Source organism: Pyrgilauda ruficollis, unplaced genomic scaffold (assembly GCF_017590135.1).
Source record: "Pyrgilauda ruficollis isolate IOZ18807 unplaced genomic scaffold, ASM1759013v1 scaffold4, whole genome shotgun sequence".
Lineage (NCBI taxonomy): Eukaryota > Metazoa > Chordata > Aves > Passeriformes > Passeridae > Pyrgilauda > Pyrgilauda ruficollis.
This window is the reverse complement of record NW_024525489.1, coordinates 9,179,867-9,205,107: the sequence shown is the minus strand read 5'-3', so window position 1 is coordinate 9,205,107 and position 25,241 is coordinate 9,179,867. Positions and strand designations below refer to the sequence as shown.

Below are 25,241 nucleotides of genomic sequence, written 5' to 3'. Positions count from 1 at the left end.
GATCTATATGAACTCTGAAGTATGTGTACTAGTGAAATACTAGAACCCAAATTTCTTTTAATTGCATATCTTGTGACACTGGCAAGATGAGAACTCAGTGCCAAGCTGTGTTGAAGTCTTATATTTTCAGTTAATTTTCATCTCTCCATTTAAATGTGCAATGCTGCATTTCTCTTGGCCAGAATTTGGGTAGTTGGAATGGTTCCTATTGAACCGTGTATTCTTCCTTCTAAGAGTTGGCAGTGGTGAGGAGAAGAGAGGGAGTAAGTGCTACTAATTTTTAAAAGCTCTGGTATTTTGAAAGTCATGACCTTTAGTCAGTTTGCAATTGACTTTTAATAGACAAAACACAGCCATCTAAATATGGTACTTTTTATTAAAACAAGATCACTTTTCTTACTCGGTGTTTTGAGGCAAGTCTCAATAGTGTTTGAATTGCTGTTTGAGATACAAAGCAATAATGTATTTCATGTTTCATTGCTTGCAGAGTAGGAAGAAGCTGCGCCTCAGGAATTTGACTTCATCCCCCAAAACATCTGATGCTTATCTTGCATGTGAAATGTTGTAAAAATTATATGGATATATACATGAAATGTATGTAATGTAGCTGTCAAATTCTGTGTTTAAAAATGTGTGTTGTATGTGATTATTTTATTTTTTATTTATAAGCACATATATAAAAGTGCAAACAATGTTTCCATGTATTGCTTTTCAGGGGATATAATTTTTAATGCTCACTATCCTGACCTGCCACCAGATTTTATCTTTGGAGAGGATGCTGAGTTTTTGCCAGATCCTTCTGCCTTGCATGTAAGTACTTTACTGTTTGAGAACCTTACAACTTGCAGAGGGACTTTGCTTTTTTAGAATAGCTTCAGGAACAGGAATTTTATAACAATGCAGAATAAAAAAGAAGCATGCCTTTTATCTCACTGGTATTTTGAGTGTAAGCACATTGTTTTCTAAAGGGATTTAAAGCTGAATCTATAAATGGCAGGGAAGGAGGAGGGGGTGCAAAGTTTAAAACATTTTAATCAAGACAATATCACTTTTATAATAGTTACTTAGAATATGTGTAAAAATATGTATATTTAATATCTGACCATCTTAAATTATCTGTCTCAGAAAAAAAGTTCCTAAATTGTGACTTTAAAAGCATTTATCTCTGAAATAAAGTACTGTAATTTGGTGTTACATTGTTGATTTTTGTTTTCTGTTGGGGAAGGATATATCTAGTTAATATGTTATGGGAACCACTGCATTAAAGAAAGCTATCTGCTCATGTGTATTAGGGTAATCTAGACAAAGAAATGACTTTCTGAAAGGTGGGAGGAACAAAAATTAATGAGAAAATACTTGTACACAGCCTTATTACTATGGAAGGAGAAGCACCACAACCTGAAACCAAACACTTTGTTCACTGGTCACAGTTAGCCTCAAGTAGTAAAGCCTTGTTTGAAGAAGCTATCAGTGCTTATGCTTTTACAATACTTCTCCCTCTCAAAACTTACTAGTAGTTACTAATGAGACAGTGCAGAGCCCTCGCCTGCAGCTCCTCTTGTGCTTCATAAGCACATCTCCAGAGGTCCTCAAAGGAAGTTGGTGGCTGTTGTGCTGTGGTACGGGTGTCATCATGGAGGTTGAATATGTCCTTGATGTGTGACATGACAAGTGGTGGCTTTTGGTTTTACCTTTCACTTCATAGTAAGTCATATACAAGGATCAGAAGAATTAGTTTTAATAAATATTTTTAGCCTACCTAATAGAACTTTTAATAGGTGAATATCATATTTCTTTTCTTCTCCTGGTCACTTTGCTGTTAAGCTTGCAAATTCCTTAGGGTAGGAGACATGGTGCTGATGAAACAGCTATTTCATTACGCTACTTTATAGAAAAGGTTTTTCTTTCTATGGCAGTTCTAGAATTGTTTTCACACTCCTTTATTTACCAATTCTATTTTCCTCTTTTTCTCATTTGTTTCACAACCTTCACAACCATATAACCTCCTGAGAAGTGTTCACATTAGCAACTACTTTTTATAGTTGATATTGAAAGAAGAGAAGCACCTTTTAATATACTGGAAACAGAAATTAATAACAAATTGCAAATGAGATATAAAATAATTTGAGGCATCTTGCAGAAATGCTGTTCAGATGGAGAAGCTTGCTGAGAGTGGTACATGCCATATTTCTCTTGTGAAAAGAAGTCACTAACAGTTGTGATCTACAGGAAAACCTGCAAGAATAAAAACATCCTTATTTTTCTTTTTTTCTTACATTGTTCATTAGTGAAGCTTTTTTTGGGAGTATTGTTTTTCTTCTGACTAAGCACGGTCTTTTTTTGTTGGAAAGCAACTTGGAAGAGCCATTTGCTTCTTGATATATAATGAGATATTAAGCCTATTGGAAAGTAATTAGAACAAACCAAAGAAGAAATCTGCAAGCCAACAGTGTTCCTTTGGTCGTTATGTCTTGCTGAAGCATTCGCTATGTACATGTAACCTTCAGTTTGTACTGATAGTATCAGAGCATGTTATTCCCACCTTTCAGCTGTGGTCTACATAATGTACCTTCAGTTTTGCATTCTGTGTTTAAAGTTCCATATGGTTTGTAGATTTTTTCTTCAGAATGTTTCATCAACAATAACTTGCTTATTATGCTAAGTCTTTGAATAGCTTCCTTTTTTCCACAAATGTGAGAGCTGTTTAATGAAGATAATTTTAATTGAATTCTAAGATATTAGCAGAATATTTAAATGTGTTAACATAGCAGTCTACTGACTAGAAGTAAAATACAGATTAGCACATTGACCATAATTCAGTGCTCTTAATCTTGAACAGTCTTCAAATACTTCTGATGCAACAGTTCCTGGCAATCCAGACAGAATCTATCATGCAAAAGCATGTAGATGTTATTCAATGAGGAGCACAGTCTCTAAGTAAAGTAATATGTGCCATTGGATCTGTGGGAATTCTGACATTGAGCCTGCATGCACTGGTTTCATCTGTCTGAGTGTCTTGTTTTTTAAGAAGTCATCACATGTTGTTAGATGGCTTGAGTCAGGCATTATGCTTAGCATGAAAGGAGAACCAGGCACTCCAGATTCCTTAAGTTCGTGTGGCTCTAATGGAGGCTGTCAGTAGGCTTCCCCAAAGACATTTGAATGGCTGTGTTGCAGATCATTTCAATCACTCTTCAGTTTTCATGGCCATGGGCAGAGCTTCCAGTTAGGTTTTCATCTGAGCGTGGTAATAGGTGTTCAGTTAAGCAGCTGTTAGCCAGGCAGCTAAAGCAAGATTCCAGAAATACTGCATTCTAAAAAGTGAATACTGTAGAGGAATAGCTCATGTTTTGGTTTGGTTTTGTTGGTTTGGTGTTGGTGTTTTTTTTTTTTTTGTTTTTTTTTTGTTTTTTTTCCAGAGAATTCCTGAATGATTAGACGAGTATTTCAGCAGTAGAGCAATATGTTGAGCACTCTTGTTTTATAAGCAGGGCTAATGCTTTCTTGAATGGATACCGCAATTGCATAATCAACTTGAAAATGCTCATTGAAATTTAGCGTTGCTTTGTGTCTTGCACAAACATTACAGTCGCTTGGATTTGAAACTCAGCCTGAGTCTCAAGATCAGAACTGCAAAGTATGTGCTTCATTACGTGCCCTACCAGTAGTAGTTACTCTGCTGGTTGCAGGGTCTAATTGTGTACATGCTGATCATGCCAGTGATGTTGGCATTGTAGAGCGCTTCAGCAGTGGGGCAAGTGGTCCTTTTGGTTTGTTGTACAGTTTTAATTACAGTCAGGGGGCTAAATTCTTTAGGTTGGTGGAGCTGTTCATGCTCAAAGAGTTATTAAAAGGAAATATTTTTACATTTTATTGTCATTAAGAAAGTTTTGCTATCAAATGCATTTGATACTTGCATGTATAGTATGCATAAATAAAATCAGCTTCTCAGAATGTAAATAGAAAAGTTCTTTCCTGCTCTAGTGTTTATTCATTTTGGATGACAGGTATTAGAAATGTATTTTAAAAACAACCTATGATTCACTCCATTCTGATTAAAAATTCAGTTGGCACGCAACAAGATTAGTGATTGTGTACGGATGAGATTAATTTGGAGCTCATTACCATGACGCCAGTTAGAGTAACAAGAATTGTTTGTTATGTTAGCCTAGTTGATTGTTAGTGTGAGCCAGTTAATAGCTGAAGTGCTTATTCAAAATGTTAACCCCATTTTTCCAATGATTTTGAATTATCTTCTGCTTGGCAAAGAGGATACAATAGAAGTATAAGCAAGGTAACTGTCAGTTCAAGGACTCTACTTCAGGTCTCCAGCTAGTCTTGCCAGAATTATTCTGTCCACCCATTGCCATCCAAAAGACTTCAATAGTGGAAATGGAGGCAAGAGGACATGAACATTTCCTGAAGCCTACTAAATGCTGAGCGTGTCCTTTTGGGCTAGTGTAGAGCGTATTTCTTCTGGGAATACTTAGTGCTACGTTCGCATGGGAGAAAGACACTGTCATTACAGACCTTCAGAGAATAGGCTGCTACAGTTCTCATGCCCATACCTAGCATTGGGAGAATTGTTTTCCCTTGTGTAATTGTTGATACTGAGTACAGATTCCAGTCACCGTGGAGTTAATTCAGCTCGTGCTACTCAAGTGTATTGGCTGTCCCACTCTATATCTTGTGTAGACCAATGTTTGTTTTAAAGTTCTTGTATTTGTGCTTATTAGACTCATTTGGCTATATGAGGACTATTGTGAAGGTTGTATTTTTTTCTGTATCTCTGTTCAAAATCTTATTCTTATTTCTGTTGGTTGCTGAGTTAGCTTTTAATGGATAGTGAAGAGATCCTTTAAATATCCCCCCTCTTCCATTAATTTTTATTTATTTACTCAGGTGCATGAGACACATATTTAACAGTGTCAGTTGTCCCCCTGGTCACAGTAGCTCCAAAAAAGTTCAAACACCCGTTATATTAACTAATGCTGTTTGAACTATTTTGTTCTAAAAAGTCTGTCAGTTGTATTGTTAGCAAGGATTCGGCTGTTATGTGTTCTAGTGTGAGAGCCTCCCATAACGGCAATGAGTTCCCTGGTTTTGGAGTGTGATTTTAAAATATAAAGCCACAGCAGTGGGTTCTGCTTGTCTGAGAAATGTATGGGTGAGTTCAACCTGTTAGCTCTTTTGTGTGCTCTATTTCAAATGGCAGCAGCAGATTTCATTCTTGGACCCCCTAACCTGCTGCTCTTGTAATGAAAGCCTTAAATTACTTCAGCTTCAGTTGAACTTGGGAAATTTAAGTGAAACAGAATGCAGAATTGGATCCTTCAATTTGTTAGAAGGTTTTTTCCCTTATTTTGTACTACTTTATAGTTCCATTTATTGTGTTCATTTTTCAGCCATGTCTTGACTTTATATGTCAATATATGTTTTCATTATTTATAATCCCATGTTATTTAACATTTGATTTTCTGAAACAAACATTAATTCTGAAAACTTTTTATTCCTGTCCCTCTCTATTGATCCTACCTATTTGTATATATGGGAAATGCAGGTATGCATGCACATGAAGTTTGTCTGGTATTGATAGGCAATGGAAAAAAAATCACCTTTTTATACCGTCAGAGAAGTAATTTATTCACGAACTTTCCCGAGGACTTTTTGACTGGTATTGTTGGCACTTATGGCATACCTTTTTGTTCATGTTTTTGAACAATAGAGATATACCAGTGCAGCATTCCTTTTAAAGCCAGATCTGAAAGAATATAATTTTGAATGTCTTTTGATCTGGTTTTGGTGTCTGAGCTCCACACTGTTCCTCAGGGAATCACAAAATCACAGAATAGTTAGGGTTGGAAGGGCCCTCTGGAGATGATCCGATTCAGCCCTCTGCCAAGCGGAATAAGTACTGGATTTAAAATGAGAAATCCCCAAAAGAGAATGCTGGCTGGGAATCCTCTCCTGGCATAGCCTGGCCAGCTTGACTGCAGCATGTGTGAGGCCAGCATTCAGGAGGTCCTTCTGAGAAGTCACACGGTGCTGACAGCGAGTGTTAGGATTATCTGTGCAGACATGTGGTAAAGATGGTGGCTATGCAGTCCATCAGGAGTTCAAGAAGATGACAGAAAAAAAGGCTTTCCTGTCATCTTTCCACCTTTGAGTCCGTCAAAACCTTTCTACACTGGGAAATTATTCCTTTTTCTCCTTGTTTTAGTCTTCTTAAATGCTCTTGCAGCCTTTCATTTTTGTCCTTTTTGTCTAGAGTTCTTAATATTTATAGGGCTGAGAGATGGTTAGCCACATTGTATTACTTTGTCATTTTCTATTTGTGTAAAACCATTACATATATTTACCTCACTTTCTCTTTGCCAAACTTCAGCATTTCCTAGCCCAGTTTATAAAACGTGGCTTTCTATCTCAAAGCATAAGCAGAAGAGAATATGCTGAGGTTAAAAGTTGTGCTTTACTTAATTGCAGCATTTTGGCTCGACTTTTCATCTAGTGAATCCAGAAATTTTAAAAAAAGAAAACTCTATAGTTTGATAATACTCCTTTAATTTCAAGGGAGCAAAATATCTGTTAAGCTAGGTTGTTTTGCCTTTTTTGCTTAAATCTTGCTGGTATAGAAGGCAAAATGAATACCGTTCATTTTGTAAAGGGCTCCAGGGGGAAACATTTTTTTGGCACAAATTTCTCTGATAATGCAATTTATGCCTAGAATATGAAAAATACAGAATGTTAGCTTTTAAAATATAGTATTTCAGTCCAGGAGAGACTAATTTTTGGAGAGCATTAAGAACGTGCATGGACATTTGACTGAAGGATAGCAAAGCGGGAGAAAATGTTTTTCTGCTATACTAAATAAATGTGATGAAGGACTTAATCATTGTGCACTAGTAAAATAGGGGGAGAAAACATTTTATGGTTTTTCATTCATAGCATTGTTTTAGGAAAAAATAATTTTCATTTGTCATATGAGTTTGACCATATTTTTCATAGTCATAGATTTAGATGGGCCAGAAGTTTGGACCAGAATAACAGGATGCTTAAATCTTAATGTAAAATGTTGAAAAAGATGTTTAGGCTTGTATGCCTTTCCTTTGCAGGAAATACAGTCCTTGCTAGTGGTAAGGGTGGTATAATGAATTGCAGCAAATCATTCACTTTCAAGCCATAGCTCATTCCAAATATATAAAATTGGATATCCCAAGCCAGACATATGAAAGCAGAAGATCTTTTAGTGGAAGTTTGGGAGTACAATGATAATATGTTGGCATTTATCATTCTTTAATGTAAACCAGCAAAGTGGTAATGTACTTCTGACTATTTTTTGCTTCAGTTTATTAATATATAATCATACTTTACTTGAGCAGTGTTTTGTTAAAAATGGTGAAAAAAATATTGTCAGAAAAACTAGCAGAAAATGAAAGGATTCTGGCCTTATGTGTGGTGTTACTGTCACAATACACTCTGCTTCCTTACAAGAACTCTAGAAACAGTAAGAAATTGCATGTCTTGAAGGCAACGGTTTGTTAGCTTTGTAGAAACACGTTTACAGGGGGCTTGAGTAGGGGTGGGGCTTTTTTTGAGAGAAAAGACCGACACTAGGATAGTCCTCCTGAATTGAAAATACATTTAAATTCTGTGTAGTATGCCCATTGAATTCACATTGATGTGCTATTAGAATTCATTTTTCTGTAGAGGAATTTGGTCATTGCTTATGAATATTGAAGTAGAAAAACCTTTTAAATTAACTGATTACAGAAGGACAGTTAGAAATGGTCATTCTGTCTAATAATGCAGTTTTGTATTTGATTTAATTCTGGCTTGTGAATTGTGTTATAATTTATAATTCCAAGTTTCTCCAATGAAATGAGTTTAAGTTTGGTACCCTGAAGGTTCTTTCCTTCAGAAGATATTGTTGGAGCAAAGAAATAAGTATCTTTGCACTCAGGGTGATTTTTCAAAAGATCTATTCATTTCTCCAAATGGAGGAGGGCTGAAGATACATTTTCTTTCCTTTTGACTGGTTTAAGTTTCAGCCTACATTTGTTTCAAAACCTCTTTGTTTTACTCATTCTTTACATTCTTTTACGTCTGTGTTCCCTTGCTGTCTTCTATTTCAGTTCCTCAGGCATATCTGCTCTTTTTTAGAGATAACTACAGAAGTATAATTCACATTTAGTCAGCATCTTGAGTCTTTTGTTTGCAGTACAAGTGTTCATACAGTTTTACATGAACTCTGCCATATACCTGTCTTCCCAGAGGTGCAGCTTTTACTTTCATAAAGGAATCAAATGAGTGTTTTCATGCTTTTTTTTTTTTTTTTTTTTTTTTTTGAGAAGAGAGAACTAATTTGCAATAATTTTTCTGGTATGGTAGAGAAATAATTTTGATTTCTAATATCTTACGATTTACACAATGGTATTTTGTAAGTATTTTCTTTAGGGACTGTATTTTCAAAGTCTTATAGTACAGATGTGACAATAAAAATGGCAATACTGCTCTTACAACAGTGAGATCCACCTTGTTATACACTGATTTTAATTTGTGGGATTTTGGAAGGGGAAAAATGGTTAGAAGAAAACAGTTCTGCATGTGCAAATAAATACTCAAGGGATGTTAGTGGATGCTATCCAAAACATTAGCTGTAAAGGTTCTGCCTTTTTGCTGTAGCTAAAATTACTTGTGTTGACAGGAAAGGAAAAAACCACAAGAGCTGATAAGAGTGAAAGACTTGCTATTTGAAAGGGACTCTTGAGGTGAAGCATTAACAGTGGTCTGTTCTCTGATCCACTGAGGGTCTGAGGAGTTGAGGCCTGTTCACACTGCCATCAAGGCATGGTAAGTGAGCCTTTAGGGAAAAGATGCATGTGCCTGTGTCTTGTGGGGGAATTTTTCTTGTCTTTGTGCTTTGTTCCTTTTACTTGCCATGTCTAGTTAAATGTGTACACCTGGTAGCCAACTCCCAGGGGAAAAAAGTGCAGTGTACTCACGTGGAGAAACTAATGATTAGTGCATTGGATTCACTAACCCGGAATTTAATATGTGCTGAGGGAATTAAGAAATTCCCTCTTGGATCAGGTAAAGGTATCATCTGCTTTGAGAGAGGTGTGCCGAGAGGTCTGTAAAGAAACAAAACTTGCTCTAATTCCTCAGCAAAGTAGGACAAGAAATGCTTATGCATGTCAAGTCTAGGAGATTAATTAGATAGTAGGCAGTTGTAGCTTTTAAGGGTCTGCTTATCTTCTAAGAGAGGTCTGTGGGAGAAACAGCCAGACTCTTTCAGGAAAAGTGCATAAAAATGTTCTCCTGGGCTCAGCTTCACAGATTCTGGATTTCCTGAGTACTCTTAACTTACCAAGATCAGCTGTCTCTTTACTTCTCCTTCAGCAGGAAATAGAAAAAAAAATTGTAGTAACCTTTGGAAGCTGAGTTTACTCCTTCTTTGGGTGAATGGTACTTGAGTGGCAGTTTTGCATTTATTCTAGGTGAATGTAGAAGAGTGTTCTCCATTGTCAGATTTGCTGGATCTGTTATAGAGCTGCTTTGGGTATTGCATCATTTCTCAAGAAGCACACTGTGTAGCTAGTGGAAGAAAAAAGGGAAAATAATTTCATGCATGATATAAGATGCTCTTCTGAAAGCAGAATTAATTTCGTATGATGTTGTTTTCCTGCTCTGTATTTTCTTGCTAATTCAAGGTTCTCAGGTGTATGGGATTTTGACTAAGTGTTTATAAACTATTCTAATTTCTGTATCCAATTTTCATAGCCTCTTGCCAAAAATAAAAATTAAAATAAATACTGACAATCCCAAGCTTTACTTTGTGCTAACGTTTTTATCTGGTATTCATGGCATCAGAGCACACGAGGTCTGTAAATTCTTTGGTTGTATTTGCAATGACGGAATTGCTCCAGAGTTGAACTGTTTTTATGAAATGTTAAGTTCTGATGTTTGCTTGGGCACAAAAATGATCATTTCAAGAAGATCACTCCAGAAAGTTGTTCCAGTGGTGCTTTGGGGGAGAGGGATATGAAGAACCTGTGAAAACAAGATGACAAGTAGATGGCATGTAGGTTTACAGTGATTGATTTGAAGCTGCAGCCTGTAGGATGTTTAAGTGCTGGCTGCTAAGATACTGAAGCCTTTGAAGTGGTTATAACATTCCAGCCCTACAAATACTGTGAAAAATATCTGTTGATAGAAAGATGTGAGCATATGGTAGATAATTATCCTGTGCCTTTTTCTGTGAGCAATTTCTCTGTGGTGGCCTATGCAGAGTAGAGCAAAGAGTGGACTGAAACCAGATATGCCAGTTTCTAGGCTAATGCTGTAACCACTGGACCAGTATCTCCTCTGTATTTATGTGGAGGATAAGTGCTAATATCACACTGTGATCTTTCTCATTTTGGGTAAGAAGTTACACTGGTACTGATTTTAAGCCACTGTACGATGCAAGTTGTGTGCATGTGGTGTGCAGAGATATAAACAAAATGCAAATCTGTACTTAACATTATTCTTTATGATAATTCTGCATGAGAGATGCTGTAGAAATGCATTACCACTGTTACAGGCTTGGGAGGTTTTGTTTACTGACATTTTCTCATGAAAGTTAATTTCTTGCTTAGAAATATAGAAGTACACTAACTTAAAATAAGATCTTGCTGTTATTTCCTGTAGTATAGCCAGGAAAAACAGTTGCAATCTGTCTTCTTTAAAATCACATTCCTGGAAGATATTCTGGCAACCTGGGTATTTAAACACATTTCAAAGAAAAACAACTTCAAATCAATTAGAAATTGTTACCATATTTCATTTCTGATAGTGTAGAGTTACAGTTTGCTGTAGACATTGCTTGGAGTTACGAAATAAGCAATAACCTGAGAAGGAGCCTATGAATTAGCAGCTTTATGGAAAATGAGGCCCATTGTACTGTGAAAAAAATGGGGAATAGGTGGATGCTGAGTAGTTTGCATAGGTTCTTGATTAACTTTTTTTGAAGGATAAAGAATACAAAGCACAGAATGTTCCAGAACAAAATTTAAATGTTTCTTTGCCAGAAGTTGAATAGTATGGCATCTTTGGAAAGCTAAACTCTGCTAATGTCTGTGGTAATAGGGCTGAGAAGTTACTTTGTTGGGGGTTTTCACTTGCCTCACCTGTGAGATCTCACTAGAACTGATAGTGTCAGGCTGAAAATTTTCCTTGTCTCTCTTGGAAATCCAGTTGGTGTCATTGCTACTCATTTAAATGAGTTACTGTTGAAATGGCTTAAATTGCACTCTGTGGGTGGGCTTACAACAGCTCTACTCTGCCTTTTATACCAATTTCAAGTGAATTAATTTTCTCAACTCTGGTCATGTCTGAATGTCAAAAAAACCCTTCCCTATCAAACTGTTCGCTTACTATGCAGCCAACTTCTGTCAGCAGACAGGATCAGGAGCCAGGGAATTCACAAATTGAATGTGCAGCCCAATAAAACTGGGGGTATACTTCTTAGTGAAAATCAATGCTCCTTGTGAGATTGTTTAACTTAATATCTGGCAGATTGTCAGAAGAGATCTCCTGAATCACTTGGATTTCTCCAGTGTAGACACAGTGTGAAGGATGCCTATGGTCTGTTAATCTCTGTATAATAACTGAAAACTATGTTTCCATTCCTACTGCCACACAACATGAGCTAGAGGGCAAAACTTGGTGAATGTACATGCTATTGGTTAATCACTTAAAGGTCTAGATAACTGTTTTCTGAAAGACCTTGTCCTCAAACTTTGTTCTATATTGAAAAAAGTCAGCCAGGAAAACGTCTGCCATGAAGGAGCATTTAACTTCTTTATGTTGAGTTGCTTACTTTTGGATAGGTAAATACTTATTAGCCATCTTCTGTATGACAATAGCTACAGCTGTGTGGGCAGTGGTGCTTCTGGAGTCTGGTTTCTATCATATGGAAGTTTTCATTCCATTACTTTTTCTGCAGGCCATTTTGAATTTATTCCTGAAGATCATTTTTCATTCATTCCCTAACTGGAAAAATGGGGTTTACTCAGTTGTCACAGATGACATTAGCAGACTTTTGTGTCCACAAGAATATACTGTCATCTTTGGATGCTACTAAACCTGCTACTAAACCTTCTGTACTTTTTAAGATGAGGCAACAATTGATCTTTTTAGAAAATGGAAGTTACACAAGTTGCAGTATGGCAAAACAAAAAAAAAAGTGCTGAAATTAAAACCTGAAATGTTTAAATTAAGATCTGATGCATGAAGTTGCTCATATTGTTAGTGGAGATCATGGAGAGACATGCAAGCAGTGTCTAGACAGAAGAGAATTACTTATTTGAGCCTCCATCTGTGTGCTCAGAAATGACAGGTAAATTGTTCAATGATATGCTGAAAAAACAGTAACAGTAATGATGGTCCTAAGCAATCTGAGTTGTGCATGTAGGCCATCGTGTGAGATCAGCATGAATGCAGAGCTAGTTGCAGATGCAGTTTGGGTTGATTCATACCGGTATATTGTTGTACAGTGGGCCACTTTCAGTCTATCTGGCTAACTATTGAGTAACTTCGGGAGTTTGCACTGCAGAGTTCATTTAAAGATATCTATTGGCAAGCAAGGCAAGGGATTGTATCCAAGTCTGGATTTCTTTATTTTAAATGCATTAATGATTGTTCTGTTAAATTTTATTAACTCTCTGGAAAGCCTGCAGAAATCTCATTTCAAATTAGACAGGATTTATTGAGTGAAATATGTAACTTAGTCTGTCAATAACTCAGTCACTGTGATCATTTTTTTCTCTATAAAATCCATTTTATTCACAATTTTATAGAAAATTCAGGAGAAAAAACCCCATATTTTCAGCATGCATGTGATTTTGGTAAAATGATAATGTATAGATTTTTGAGCAAGGCAGAAGATTTTGATATAAGCCACAGAAAGCAACAAGTTTTTTCTAGATACATAATTGTCTTGTTATTTCTGTATTCTTGGCTTCAGTGAGCTGTCTGTGTTCTTAGTCCCAGGATTTTTTTAAAGTTTTAACAACTAAACCTCATAATCTTGAAGTTGCATCAGATTTTAATACTTGTACAAGATCTGAGTTTTCAAGCAGAGCTTGAAGCCATGGAACACAAACATGATAAGCTGTGGTCTTCTAATGTTTTAAATCTTCTTAACTACAATATCTTAAAAAGCTGGATTGGTTCAGCTGGAATGCAGCCTTCAGGCAAACAATCAGAAAATGAAGCATACAGGTTACTACTGTTTTTGCTCCAAGTTTAAGATTTTGATGATTTCTAGAGTCTAATAGTTACAACAATACTGGATCACTAAATAAAATCTTATTTAGGAGGTCCTTTCCCCTAAAGAAAAAGGTCAACTTACTGTTGCAGGGACACCGCTCTCATGAACTAAAGTAACGAATTGTGTGTCCTCAGAAGAATCTCTATGATGCCGAAATTGTAGCAATGTAGACACTCTAAAAGGGATAAACTTGACAAATCAAATTCTGCCTTAGATTTTAACAGTGTATTTTACAGGTAGTTGCTTACTTTATCTTTGATTTCAAAAACAGAAGGAAGATTAAAGAAGGTGCTGTTTGAAACTGAGAACAATATAGCACATATTTAGACATCCTGTTGAAATTGAATTAAAGTTGTTTAAAAGTATTTTCAGGTGAATGAACCTAGTGCTTAGGGCAAATAAGTTACACTGAGATATGTAAAAAGAAATTTCTTACATAAACGTGTCATTATATTCGGTAGTGTTTGTGTTAAAATTTATGAGTTTAGATCTTGTGGAAAGTACAGCCCTTCTGCAAAGCTAACAAAATGGATGGAAATGTAGTGGCCAAATGCCAAATAACATGCACTACAATAATATAATTCTAAAGCTAAAAACATTTATAAAATCAGAACTTGTGTTTTAGAAAATTTGTGTAGCCCTTATGTGTTTCTTCTTTCATCAGTGAGAAGCCGTTATAATTCATGTGTGTCCTGAGTGGGTAGTTGAATTGTTCTTCAGGTGGTTTGTTTTTATAACAAGTTTGTACTCTGAAATTTGAGTTGCTGAATGAGAGGTGTTTAGTAAGGATCCTACAGTCGAATCATTAATTTTAATTCCTGTAGCTTTAAGACAATATGGAATAAGCACTGTTTTGATGCAATGTTCTTGAATTCTTTGAAAAGAGCACTCCTTTAGCTCTGTGCTGCACAAATGACAATGGATTTCCTCTTGCTCTTTTTTTGTTCTGTAGTGTAATGTTATTTAAAAAACAAAAGGTTCAGTTGCATTTAGGTCAGTTATTAAAATACTGTTGGTCATTTCCTTTGACAGAACATTTCTATTGTGTTATACCAATGTCATTAGGAGGAAAGGTTATTCCCACTTGCCTGGCTGATATCAATACATACTGGCATATTACATCCTCCAGCTTTCTGGAAATGTTTTATTTGAGCAGCAGCTTGGGAACAGGAAATTTAAGGTTATATGCAGTCTGGTTTCAGGCTGCGTGGTAGAAAATGTGTTTCCTAGAAGATGCTGCTACCTGACTGATTTTCTCTAGTATTTTGTAGAATTGGATAAACTTAAATAGGTTCAAGTTGCAAACAAATTTTTACCAGCTGTAGGTAGCAGACAAGGTAGAACAAGGTTTTCAGTCACTCTGTAGTATTTGAGGAACTTAGGTGAATTACATTAGTGTATCACCAATTGACCAGTTCCTCTGGAATGTAGTTTACATTTTAAGATATGGCAATGATAATATTACCTTTTTGTAAGTGTTCCTACTGTGTAGAAGGAGGAGAAAATAGTACTTTTACATCAAGCCATGATCAAATGTGAAGTCTGTGACATTGGAGTAACTTTTAAAGGCAGAGCTTCAAGAATAGCCATGCAGAGCAGCCCTTTCAACTAGAATCAGAGTGAGCAGGAAAATAGGAATACAGTTCAATCCTGCAGCAGTTCATGTGTGAACATGAAAACACAGCAATGCATACTTCCCTTTGTTGCTTTCACTGACAAATTTCACTGGTGTGTTTCAAGTGATGATGATGAAAATAACAACTTCATTTTGGTAAGATCTTTATATATATTACTTAAGTGGGAAAAAAGTATACAGTTGTGGGAAAAGAAACACTTGAAATATTGAGCCATCATACACATATACTGAAGTCTGTATGAAACTATTCCATAGGGACATATCTAAAGTCATCAGAAATAATAAAAGTTATAACCCTTTTTAATGGAAACAACCATCTTAGAGATCAAGTAAATTTCATTGTAGAGCTGAAGCATGATGCCTGGTGAGCAACTGATTAAGCTTTCTGTCTGCCTTTGCAGGGTATCAGGCATATCAGAAGATAAAATTTATACACAAACTCATTTGTTTCTTTTCAGGCCAGAGCTGTGGAGTCTCACCTTGCTAAGATCCTGTTTCAGTTTGAGCTTTTTGGGAACCTCTTCATAAACCTAGAACTAGCTGAGGTTGGAAGGAGCCTTTAGAAAGAGATCATTAGCCCAGCTGTCCTGCCTGGGCAGGATCAGATAGATTAGGCATCCAGGTCCTTGTCCTGTCAGGTTTGGAGTATCTCTAAGGACAGAGACTCAACAACTTCTCTGTGCAACTCATTCACTTGTGTTTATTACTTGTATTTATTACTTTTGCAGTTACACAAAATATGAATTTGTTTATGAAATATCTGCAGCTTACAGGAAGAAGTAACATGGCATCTAACTACATTAAATACATATATGGATAAGTAATTTTATGAAGCTACTGTATTATATCATTTCTTAGTTGTAAAATGCAGATATCTGTGCTACTTCTGAGCTTCTTAATGTTAACTGAACAATTCATACAATTTAAAATTCTCTTGCAGCCAGTTTATTGTCAAATCTCTGTGTGATATACAGCCTTCTAGTACCTAAATGGGCCCTCAAGAGAGCTGGAAGGGGAGCTTTTATAACAGCATGGAGTGGTGGGAGAAAGGGTAATGGCTTTAAATTGAAATAGGGTAAATCAAAATAAGATAAAAGGAAGAAATTATTTACTGTGAGAGAGGTGAGGCACTGTAACAGGTTGCACAGAGAAGCTGTTGATACCCCGTCCTTGGAAGTGTCAAAGGCCAGGTTAGAAGGTGCTTTGAGCACCCTGGTCTAGTGGATGGTGTCTCTCCCCTGAACTACATGATCTTTAAGGGCCCTATTAATTCAAACCATTTTGTGAAATGCAGATTGATTTTACTTATACTCAAAGCTCACCAAAAGCCACATGATTGTGTTAACATGCTCTGAAGTTGTATCAAGAAAACCACTTGAAGATCCAAGTGCAAAGCATATGAGTACCTAAGTACTTTCAATCAGTGCTGTCTCATGTCCTAACAGCATGGACTACAGGGTGAGTCCCCCTTTGCCTTTCACATAGGTCCTTTTTTCGTCAACTAGATGTAGACATGTAACATTGGGCACATTAGGTGTGGTTTATAACACCAAATACTTCCTGAATAAAACTTAACTGTGCACAGAAGACTGATCTAAGCCAATTATAGGAGTGGTAACATCACTACTGTGCTACTGACACAGTTATCTTAATTGTATTATCATTTTTATTTCTGTTAGCTATTTCTTGAAGTACAGTGAACCTGTAATAAAAAATTCTGCCAGGCATATTAAAGAGACTTCTGTGTACGGATGACACTTGTGTTAGGGGGATGAGTCAAGGTAATTCAAGTGAAGAGGCAATTAAGGTGGAATAAATCACAAGGTTGAGGCAAGAGAAGAGAACCCATTTGCTCTACCACTGGTAATGTAGCCACTGTTTGAGATAATGAAGCAGAGCAGTTTCTGTAGTTGGTGTTAATTTGCCATATTCACTTGGTTGACTGCTTTTTGAATCAGTTACTGTTATTCTTGTGTGTTGCATATCAGTTTTAATTTAATTCAAACTTTTCCAGTTCTCAGATGCAATGGTGTAATTTTAGGAAAGAATAGAATGGTAATTTGGGCCTGCATAAGCCTGGTACTCGTCCTTTTATCAGTTTTATGGTAGGTCTCCCATTTGACAATAAGCTTCTGCTGTTTCACCTGGCTTTCTTCTGAAGCATGGTAGAACCTTTGTATTCTAATATTGTGGTTTAGCTGTGTCATAAAGGTTCCACATGCATACGTGCCTCTGGTATCAGTATGGAAGGGGGATTGCTTGTCTTTTATTGGTGTAAACAATTTTGAGTTTTGTTCTTTTCTGATCAACAGAATTTAGCTTCCTGGAATCCCTCAAACCCCGAATGCCTCCTGCTTGTTGTGAAAGAGCTTGTGCAGCAGTATCATCAATTTCAGTGCAGCCGATTACGGGAGAGCTCTCGTCTCATGTTTGAGTATCAGACTTTACTTGAAGAGCCCCAGTATGGAGAAAACATGGAAGTCTATGCTGGCAAAAAAAACAACTGGGTAAGCTCTTATTACATCTAAAATGCTTTTAACAAATACAGCCCTTGCTTCAGAAAATGTAAGTTCTTCCTGTGGATCTCCATGCTTTCTGTTTCCGATGGAGAAAACTATTTTACTTCAACTCATTTTCTATGTTCCTTGTTCGGTATGTTGCTGTATTCCATTATGTTGGTTCAACCAGATTACCAAGTGAGAACTGGTTTTGAACCTGGTGTTCATTCATCTGGTTGATAGGTGAAAACTTTGAAACTGTTGAAAAGCTGTGTTTAGAGGGCACAGTACAACATCAGTGTGGAAGTTCCAGTTAGCTTTGAAGAAATTCAGACCTCTTAAATGTTTATAGATCAGAATATTTGATTGAAATTAACTTATTAACAAATGTTATTGAAATTAACTTACTTAACAGATGTTATTGTCCATAGCTTGCATCCCAAACAGCATGCTATATCTCTAAATTTCATCATACTGGTTTATTGAAGTGCAGAAGGCTTTCTGAACTGTACTGAAATTTTATCAAGTCTTTTCTCAGTCTTTGGTGGCTGAATAAAGAATTTCCTTTTTTTAAATTTTAAATGCTATTTTTAATTGAAAACATTCCAATAAAATAAATTTTAAATACATTTTGAGTCAAATCCTTTTCATATAGCAGAGCTATAGATTTTTCTGTAGCATGTGCTATTTTGCAAGTCTTTATTCTCTGTCAAGAAGACTTTTGAGAGTTTTGAAGATTCTGTGAACTTAGTCTATGTGACAGAGTTTACTAGTGTCCTAAAACAAAACTGTCAAACTACCTTGTCTAGTTCTCTTTACTGTCCTTTACAACTGTTTTGTTAGCCTCAAGGATCAGCAAAATAGGACTGTTTTTCCAGAAAGCAAGAGGTAAATGGCCTTTTATCTTCTCTGCCTAGAAGGCATTGAAATTCATGTTGCCGCTGTCTCTCAGGAATCAGTAGTAGTTCAGCAGATTTCTGAAATAGTCAAGTATGAGCCTTGCTCAGTGTTATGAAAGCAATCATCTTAGGTGCATGAGTTAAAAATACTTTGAAGAGAATGCCTGAATTCAGCTCTCTGAAACAAAATGGAACAGAAATTTGCTCTTATACCTTTGTTCCACTGCCTCCAGTTTCCTAAAGTGCAAGTCTCCATGATATATGACAAATCAACAAACTATTACCTAGCTTAGTAGCTTCTTGTTGGAGGAATACCGGCAGATACAGGAGCCCATTAAATACCCAATCGTTCAGGGCTGTGGCCAGAAATTCGTCTGTTTCGACCTGATGCCTCTATACAGCTGGTTTGGGCAGGGGAGATGAGCACCATGGACAGGGGCTGCTCCCTGTCCAGCCAGAACGCCTTTGGAAGGATTAGTTTGCAAAACAATCTTGATTGAATGATATGAAAGATCTAGACTTTTTGGAGCAGCTGATGATCAGAGCAGCGTTGATCAGAGGTCATTCATGTGTTCAGTGGACATCCCAGTTAATCAGACTTGGTATTATACCAAAAATAATTTTCTGGATTTTATGGCAACAGTTGCGTGGCATTTTTTGAAAGTCCAGAGGAGAAGCACTATCTGTAATATCCATTTCACTCCAGATAAGAAGTGAGGACCCTGACGGTTATCGTAGCAGTCTTCATGTTAAACGTGTGCAAGAAGTTGGTGATTTTTCTGCATACATCAGTAATACAGCATCAGGAAGTTGGTACCTTTCCTCACAAGTGGTGTAAACAGGAAAGGTTTCACAGTTGGACTTTAATGTGCACTCACTTTTTGTTGCATAAGTGTTTTTGTAGCAATTTCTTTGCATATCTTGTGTAACTACCAGTGACAAATTTTAAGGGCAATTCTTAGCTAGCTGGCATAAGGGTGAATTACAGCCTAACATCACACAAATCCTTTTGGCAAATGATATAACTAGAAAGGTGCCATTGGGAATATTTCGGTTCCATTCCAAATCTTGTTTGCTCTTGTTTAGTAACTTAAAGGTAGAATGAGTTATCTGTAGTTCATGCCTGGTAGATAGACCCAGAAACAGATTGGCACTGACAAATTGGTAAGCTTGTCTCAAATTATGCCAGTTTTTGTAATTTATTGCATAAAATCAATGTTTAACACTTTCTTTACCTCTAATTCAACCTACCTAACAAATATAGCTGCTGTGTGGCTACTATATTGAACTAAAAAAATAGAGACAACAAAAAATTAACATGGAGGAAATCAGGCAGCCATTTGTTTTTTAAAAACAGCTAACTTCATTGCTTTATAACCAGGTGGACAAAGTCTGGTTTTAAGGAAGTGTATGAAACAGAGAGGAAATCCTTTCCATTTCCTTCACATACCCTTTATACGTAAAAAAGAGCAGTGTGTATGGGACACTTGGCAAATTTTCAGTAAATGGTTGTCTAGGTGTTTAGAGTTACATAATTCTGAAGACACATTATTTAAAACCTTCTACTTGAACTCTTTTTCTTCTAACTTTATTCAGAGGATACTTTTGATACGTGCTTACCTCTCAAAACACAAATTCTCTTACATATATCTGCAGTGTTTGTAAAGATGCCTCTGTTTTATCTATATGTTCTTATCAATTTGTCAGGTTTTTAGCTTTGCTTTCAGACTCTTTGCAGGTCTCGCCAGATCTTTGTCCGGAAATGAGTACAGCCAAGATACATCTATATTTAGGGTGTAACAAAATATAGTCTGATTTTTTGCCGTGCACATTGTTTTATTCTAACTACTTTTTGCTGTTGACTTACTGGCAATGAGGGTTAATGTTTTTTAAGGTGTTTTTTCATATGACACCTGTGAAATCTGTAATTTCTTTTCCTCTCCAGTACTTCTATTCAGCAATTTTGTTTTAAATCTCTACCCTTCTCTTTGTATGAGCTCTTACATGTTTTTCTGGATAGTATTTAATCTTCAGAATGTTTGTGGTTCTCTTTTAGCTACCAGATCTCATTAGTGTTACCTTTTTTCCACAGACTGGAGAATTCTCGGCTCGCTTCCTCTTGAAGCTGCCTGTCGATTTCAGCAATATTCCTACATACCTTCTCAAGGTAAAACCACTGTCTAAGTTCACGGTATTTGTGAGAGAGTAGGAATTATTGCAATCTCCTTAGTAATTATTTTGACTTTCCTGCCTTCCTGCTCTCCAAGAGTTTGAAAGTTCACAATTTTTAAATCTGATTGGATTAGGTTTAGGAAAGGTGATGTTGGACATACTGTTGTTTTGTGTTCTACATTAATGGCATCTTTTATATGAGACTGTGGAATTAAATGACATGGCAGTGCTGGAGTTTTTAATGAACAGTCTCAATTGTACCAATAGTCTTGACAGTAGAAAAAGAAAAGCTAACTAAATACACCGTTTCTTAACAGGGAATGAAAGCAAATTCTGGTTACTTGAACTGAAAGCTTCAGTCATTACTTCATTGTTCACAATGAACAGAAATTTGACCAGATACTTTTGAAAGTAGTACTATATTTTTGCAAGTTGGGATGAAAAAACATTCATTTCTTTGCTAAGAGGAGAAATAAAAACAGAAAAAGCAGTTTGTGACAAACTACCACCATGGAAGAATTTGAAATGAGTGTTTTTACAGCACGGGGACAGTCTCTGTTTGAAGCAGCTACTGAGGAAGCCCATCATAAGGTCAATGTTACTATATTTAGAGAATGCAGTGAGAGATCTGGTTTTTCTGTCTATCATGACTGTCAGAGAGAAGTGTCAGAACTTCCACTGTAGACAAGGTTTGAGTCAGTTGATGTTGCCAACACCCATCTTTCCTTTAAACTATGTGTCTGCCTTCTTTTAAATATTTGGAAAGAGGAACAGCTACTTAATCTTGAAAAACTAATGTGTTAAGATGAAATTGTCAGTGTGCATTCCATTACCTCCTCTTCATCTTATTGTTAGAACTGTCTTCAATTATTGTTAAATCACAGCTGCAAGTGTGAGTCTTCAGTGTTTCACCAAATAAGATGTCTCAAGCTACAGACCATGAAAGTAAAGGCAGGCACAACTATAATCTTGACTGAAAATTTTCTGGTTGCAGTTTGAGATTGGAACCCTATGATCTTTCTAACTTCTGTAGATTTTCTGTTTGAGTAATGAGCTGCTTCTTGAAAGCATGCAGATACTTTCAGTAGCAGTTCTTCTCCCAGCTGCTGTTTTCCATTGGGCTTTTTCTTCTCACTTGATGGGAATGTTTCTGATCCAGATGCAAGAGGGTTGGCTAAGGCCTTTTCTGGAAGGTTGGTGTTAAGCAGAACACAGCAACAGTTCACCTAGACTGCAGTCTAGCTGTGATTTGCTTCTGAAAGACTCTGGAAAAAAGACTGAGAATGTATAATGTGAACTGTGCTGTCTGCTCCTGCCAGAACTCCCAAGTGCTGTATTTTTCAGAAACAATTTTAAATGAGTCAATTTCAGGACAAGTGCAGAAGGAATATGTTCCATAGCTTCAGTTGCAGGGCTATCTCTCTGTTCAGTTTCTGGAAAAACTTGCAGGTTGGAAGGTGGCTTATGACTTATGTACCTATCATCATGTAGGAACACCATGATAGAACCTGCAGTTGTTTCTGAAGAGTAGCATCTTAATGCATGCCAGCATACTCCTCCTTAGTGTAATTCCCAATCATGTTCACTAAACATCTTCTCTACACAAGGTTCATATACTGTGGGTAAATCATTATTGCTTCACAAGTCTCCTCCTGGAGCTTTGTTCATCCTGAGTACTGAGTGATTCATTAGTCTGAAGGAAAGCATGTGTTTATTTTGCTTGCATATGTAGTGTGAGGTGAAGAGACACACCGAGCAGGTAGCAGAATCAGTTTCCCAGTCTGCCTTTATTTTTATATTTCAGAAGTCTTAATGTCTTAGCTTTGGGGTTTTAAAATTAATGTGTTTTTGTATTTTATAGCCTGGATTTTTACAGCAGCGATCCTTCTTGATGGGCAATGTACTAGTGAAATCCTTAGTTTTCTTGATCAGGCTTCTACAGCGCAAGCTGGCAAGTTAACTATCTGTAGTAGGAAAGTGACATGTAGTCAGGCTGAGTAGCCACAGGAGAAGAAGTATTGTTTGATTGCAGAAGTATTTGTTGACAGTAGAAAAATGGTTTGATTTAAGCTGCAGTGTGGGTTATGACAGAGTGTGCTTTGTAGCAGGCAGGATCTTATATACTCTTGCTGCCTTTAGCTTCCTGTGTGTACTCTGAGCTAGATGAATGTCATCTCTTGTGACAGCAAAATAAACAACATGAAAGCAGGTAGAATCAGGACTTACTCTGTTGTGATTTAGATAATTGTACTCTGACTACTCCAAATTAGTAAGGGAACTATTAAACAAAAAAAAAGATTTTTTTTAAGTGTGCATGTCTTTTTTGGATGAGACTTTTGACATAAATAGACCTTTAATATATTGCAATAAAATACTTTATTTCGATCATGGCTGCCAGTTATGCTGGTTTCAATGCTACCTGTTGGATTATGGTACATGATTGATAGAGTGTTCATTGATGAAGTGGAAATAATTGTTAATATATTACACTGAAAGGTGGAAGAGCAATCAGTAAATGAAGGCTGTTAGTGTATTAACAGCTTAATGTTTTACTGCAGAATTTAATGTTCTTGAATTATGTTGTAGTCTGTAGCCAGCCTTGCAGTATGCAGTAGCTTCTCTGACATGATTTGCACAGTTCAAACCTGTTGTGTTTTCTCTGACTTTTTTTTTAATGTTTAATTAATACTACTTGTGTTAAAATCTGGTGAAATATTAAAGACCATTATTGTTGCCTAACCAATCACTCCTAGTATGCAGTGATTTCTAATGCTCTTCTGAAGTTTTTATTGATGTCAGTAGGTAACCACATTACAAGCATGACGGTAAAACTTTGTATCATAAGCCAGTACTCAGGTTTGATGATGTAAGCTGTGAGATCAGTATGCAGTGTTACAAAGTCTTTGGGGTTCGTGAGAATACATACACTCTGGAATCATAAGATGTTACTTTGTCAACTTCATACTGATTGCAGTGAGAGTACTTTTCCTATACAGAATAAAAGTTTGGAGGTGCAGCATAAGTTGGATTGTTATAGACTGGAGAGGCGAATTTGCCAGGTTGTTTCAAAAGTATTAGTGGCACTAAATTTAAAATTGAATTCAAGTGTGTGTACATTTAAAGTAAAATAGATTGGTATATTTAGAAGACTGAGGATGGTTAAAAGAGCAATGCAGAATACACTGTTTCTTCCTTTGAATTCTAAAATTGTAGCAAAATTTGTTCAGTTACTCTAGTAAAATGTCTTCAGATTTTATTTAGTTGGAAACATAGTACCCATTATAATGCCTGCAGCAGATAAACCTCTCTTCATGACTTCTCTTGCCATATTCCTTTACATTTGAAAGAAAAAGCATCATTGTGTATTTTCTATGCTAAATAGCTGTTCTAAAAGCAGTGTTGGCTTACACTTAAAAAGCACATCCATTATTTTTTCTTTTAGAAAGTTGTACTTTAATGCAAAGGTTTTAATTGAATATGGACCTTTGTCTCACTTTCAAATGGTTTTCTTATGCAAATCCATTTGATATAAGTGAAAACTTTGTGTTGAAGCATCCGCAGAATCAAGTTGATGGCTCAAACTTCTGCAAAGTTTATTATGTTAAATCTTTCATTAAGCTTCTCTTATTTGAAAAGAATGAGGCTTTGGCTCCGGAAAATTCTTGTATACTTTTCCTTTGCTTTTTTTTTTTATTTGGATTTTTAATCAGCCTATTCATTTTGAATTAAATTCTTTTTGTTGGTTGTAGCATTTTTCATTTTCTCCACAATATTTTATAAAGGGACGTATTCACTGTACATACTCATTTTGAGAGTCTGACTCTAGTTTCCATTTCTGCCTCTTTACAGATACTGTGTAAGCCACAGTAATAAAATAGGTTATAGGCTGAACATCTAAAATACCTCTTTCAAATTTTCATAGAAATTTTTAGGTTAGAAAAGACTTCTAAGATCATGAAGTTGAACTGTTAACCCACTTCTGCCAAGTCCACTAATAACCCCATGCCCATCCCTAAGTGCCCTATCTACACATCAAATCAACATTTCCAGAGTTGGTGATTCCACAACTTCTCTGGGCAGCCAGTTCCAGTGCCTGATCACTCTTTTTGTGAAGAAATTTTCCAGATATCTAATTTAAACCTCCTCTGGTGCAACTTGAGGCCATGTCCTCTTGTCCTTTTATGGTTACCTGGGAAAAGAGGCTGACCCCCACCTCATTACAACCTCCTTTCAGGTATTTGTGGAGAGATAAGGGTCCTTCTTGAGCCTCATATTCTCCAGCCTAAACAACCCCAGATGCCTTGTCCACTTGTTACAAGACTTGTGCTCCAGATCCTTCCCCAGCTCCATTGCTTTTCTCTGGACACATTCCAACACCTCAATGTCCTTCTTGTAGTGAGAGGCCCAGAACTGGACACAGCATTTGAGGTGTGGCCTCACCAGTGCTGAGTACAAGGGCATGGTCACTGCCCTGGTTCTGCTGGCCACAAAATTGCTGATACAAATCAGGATGCCATGGACCTTCTTGGCTACCTAGGTACATTCATTCTGTGTAGTTTTGTTTCTTTCTTGGTAGTTTTCATCAGCTAGGGGCACATATGTAAACATAAAGACAAATCATTAAAAACCTCCAGCTCAGTAATTTACAAATTGTACTTGTTTATGTGACTGTAGTACTCTTGCACAGTATCAGTGGATTTCAGAGTGTGTTGCCAGTGATGCTG

The 25,241-nt window shown here is 36.5% G+C and overlaps 1 protein-coding gene across 2 annotated transcripts in view; it reads left to right on the top strand.

The window, feature by feature from the left end:
- Positions 1 to 25,241, top strand: part of BABAM2 (BRISC and BRCA1 A complex member 2) — a 162,650-nt gene that overhangs the window by 32,171 nt on the left and 105,238 nt on the right. For both annotated transcript variants that reach the window (XM_041477311.1, XM_041477312.1), the window contains exons 4-6: positions 716 to 810; positions 17,261 to 17,455; positions 20,438 to 20,512. In XM_041477311.1, coding sequence (XP_041333245.1) covers positions 716 to 810; positions 17,261 to 17,455; positions 20,438 to 20,512 — 365 coding nt within the window. The remainder of the gene's footprint in view (positions 1 to 715; positions 811 to 17,260; positions 17,456 to 20,437; positions 20,513 to 25,241) is intronic.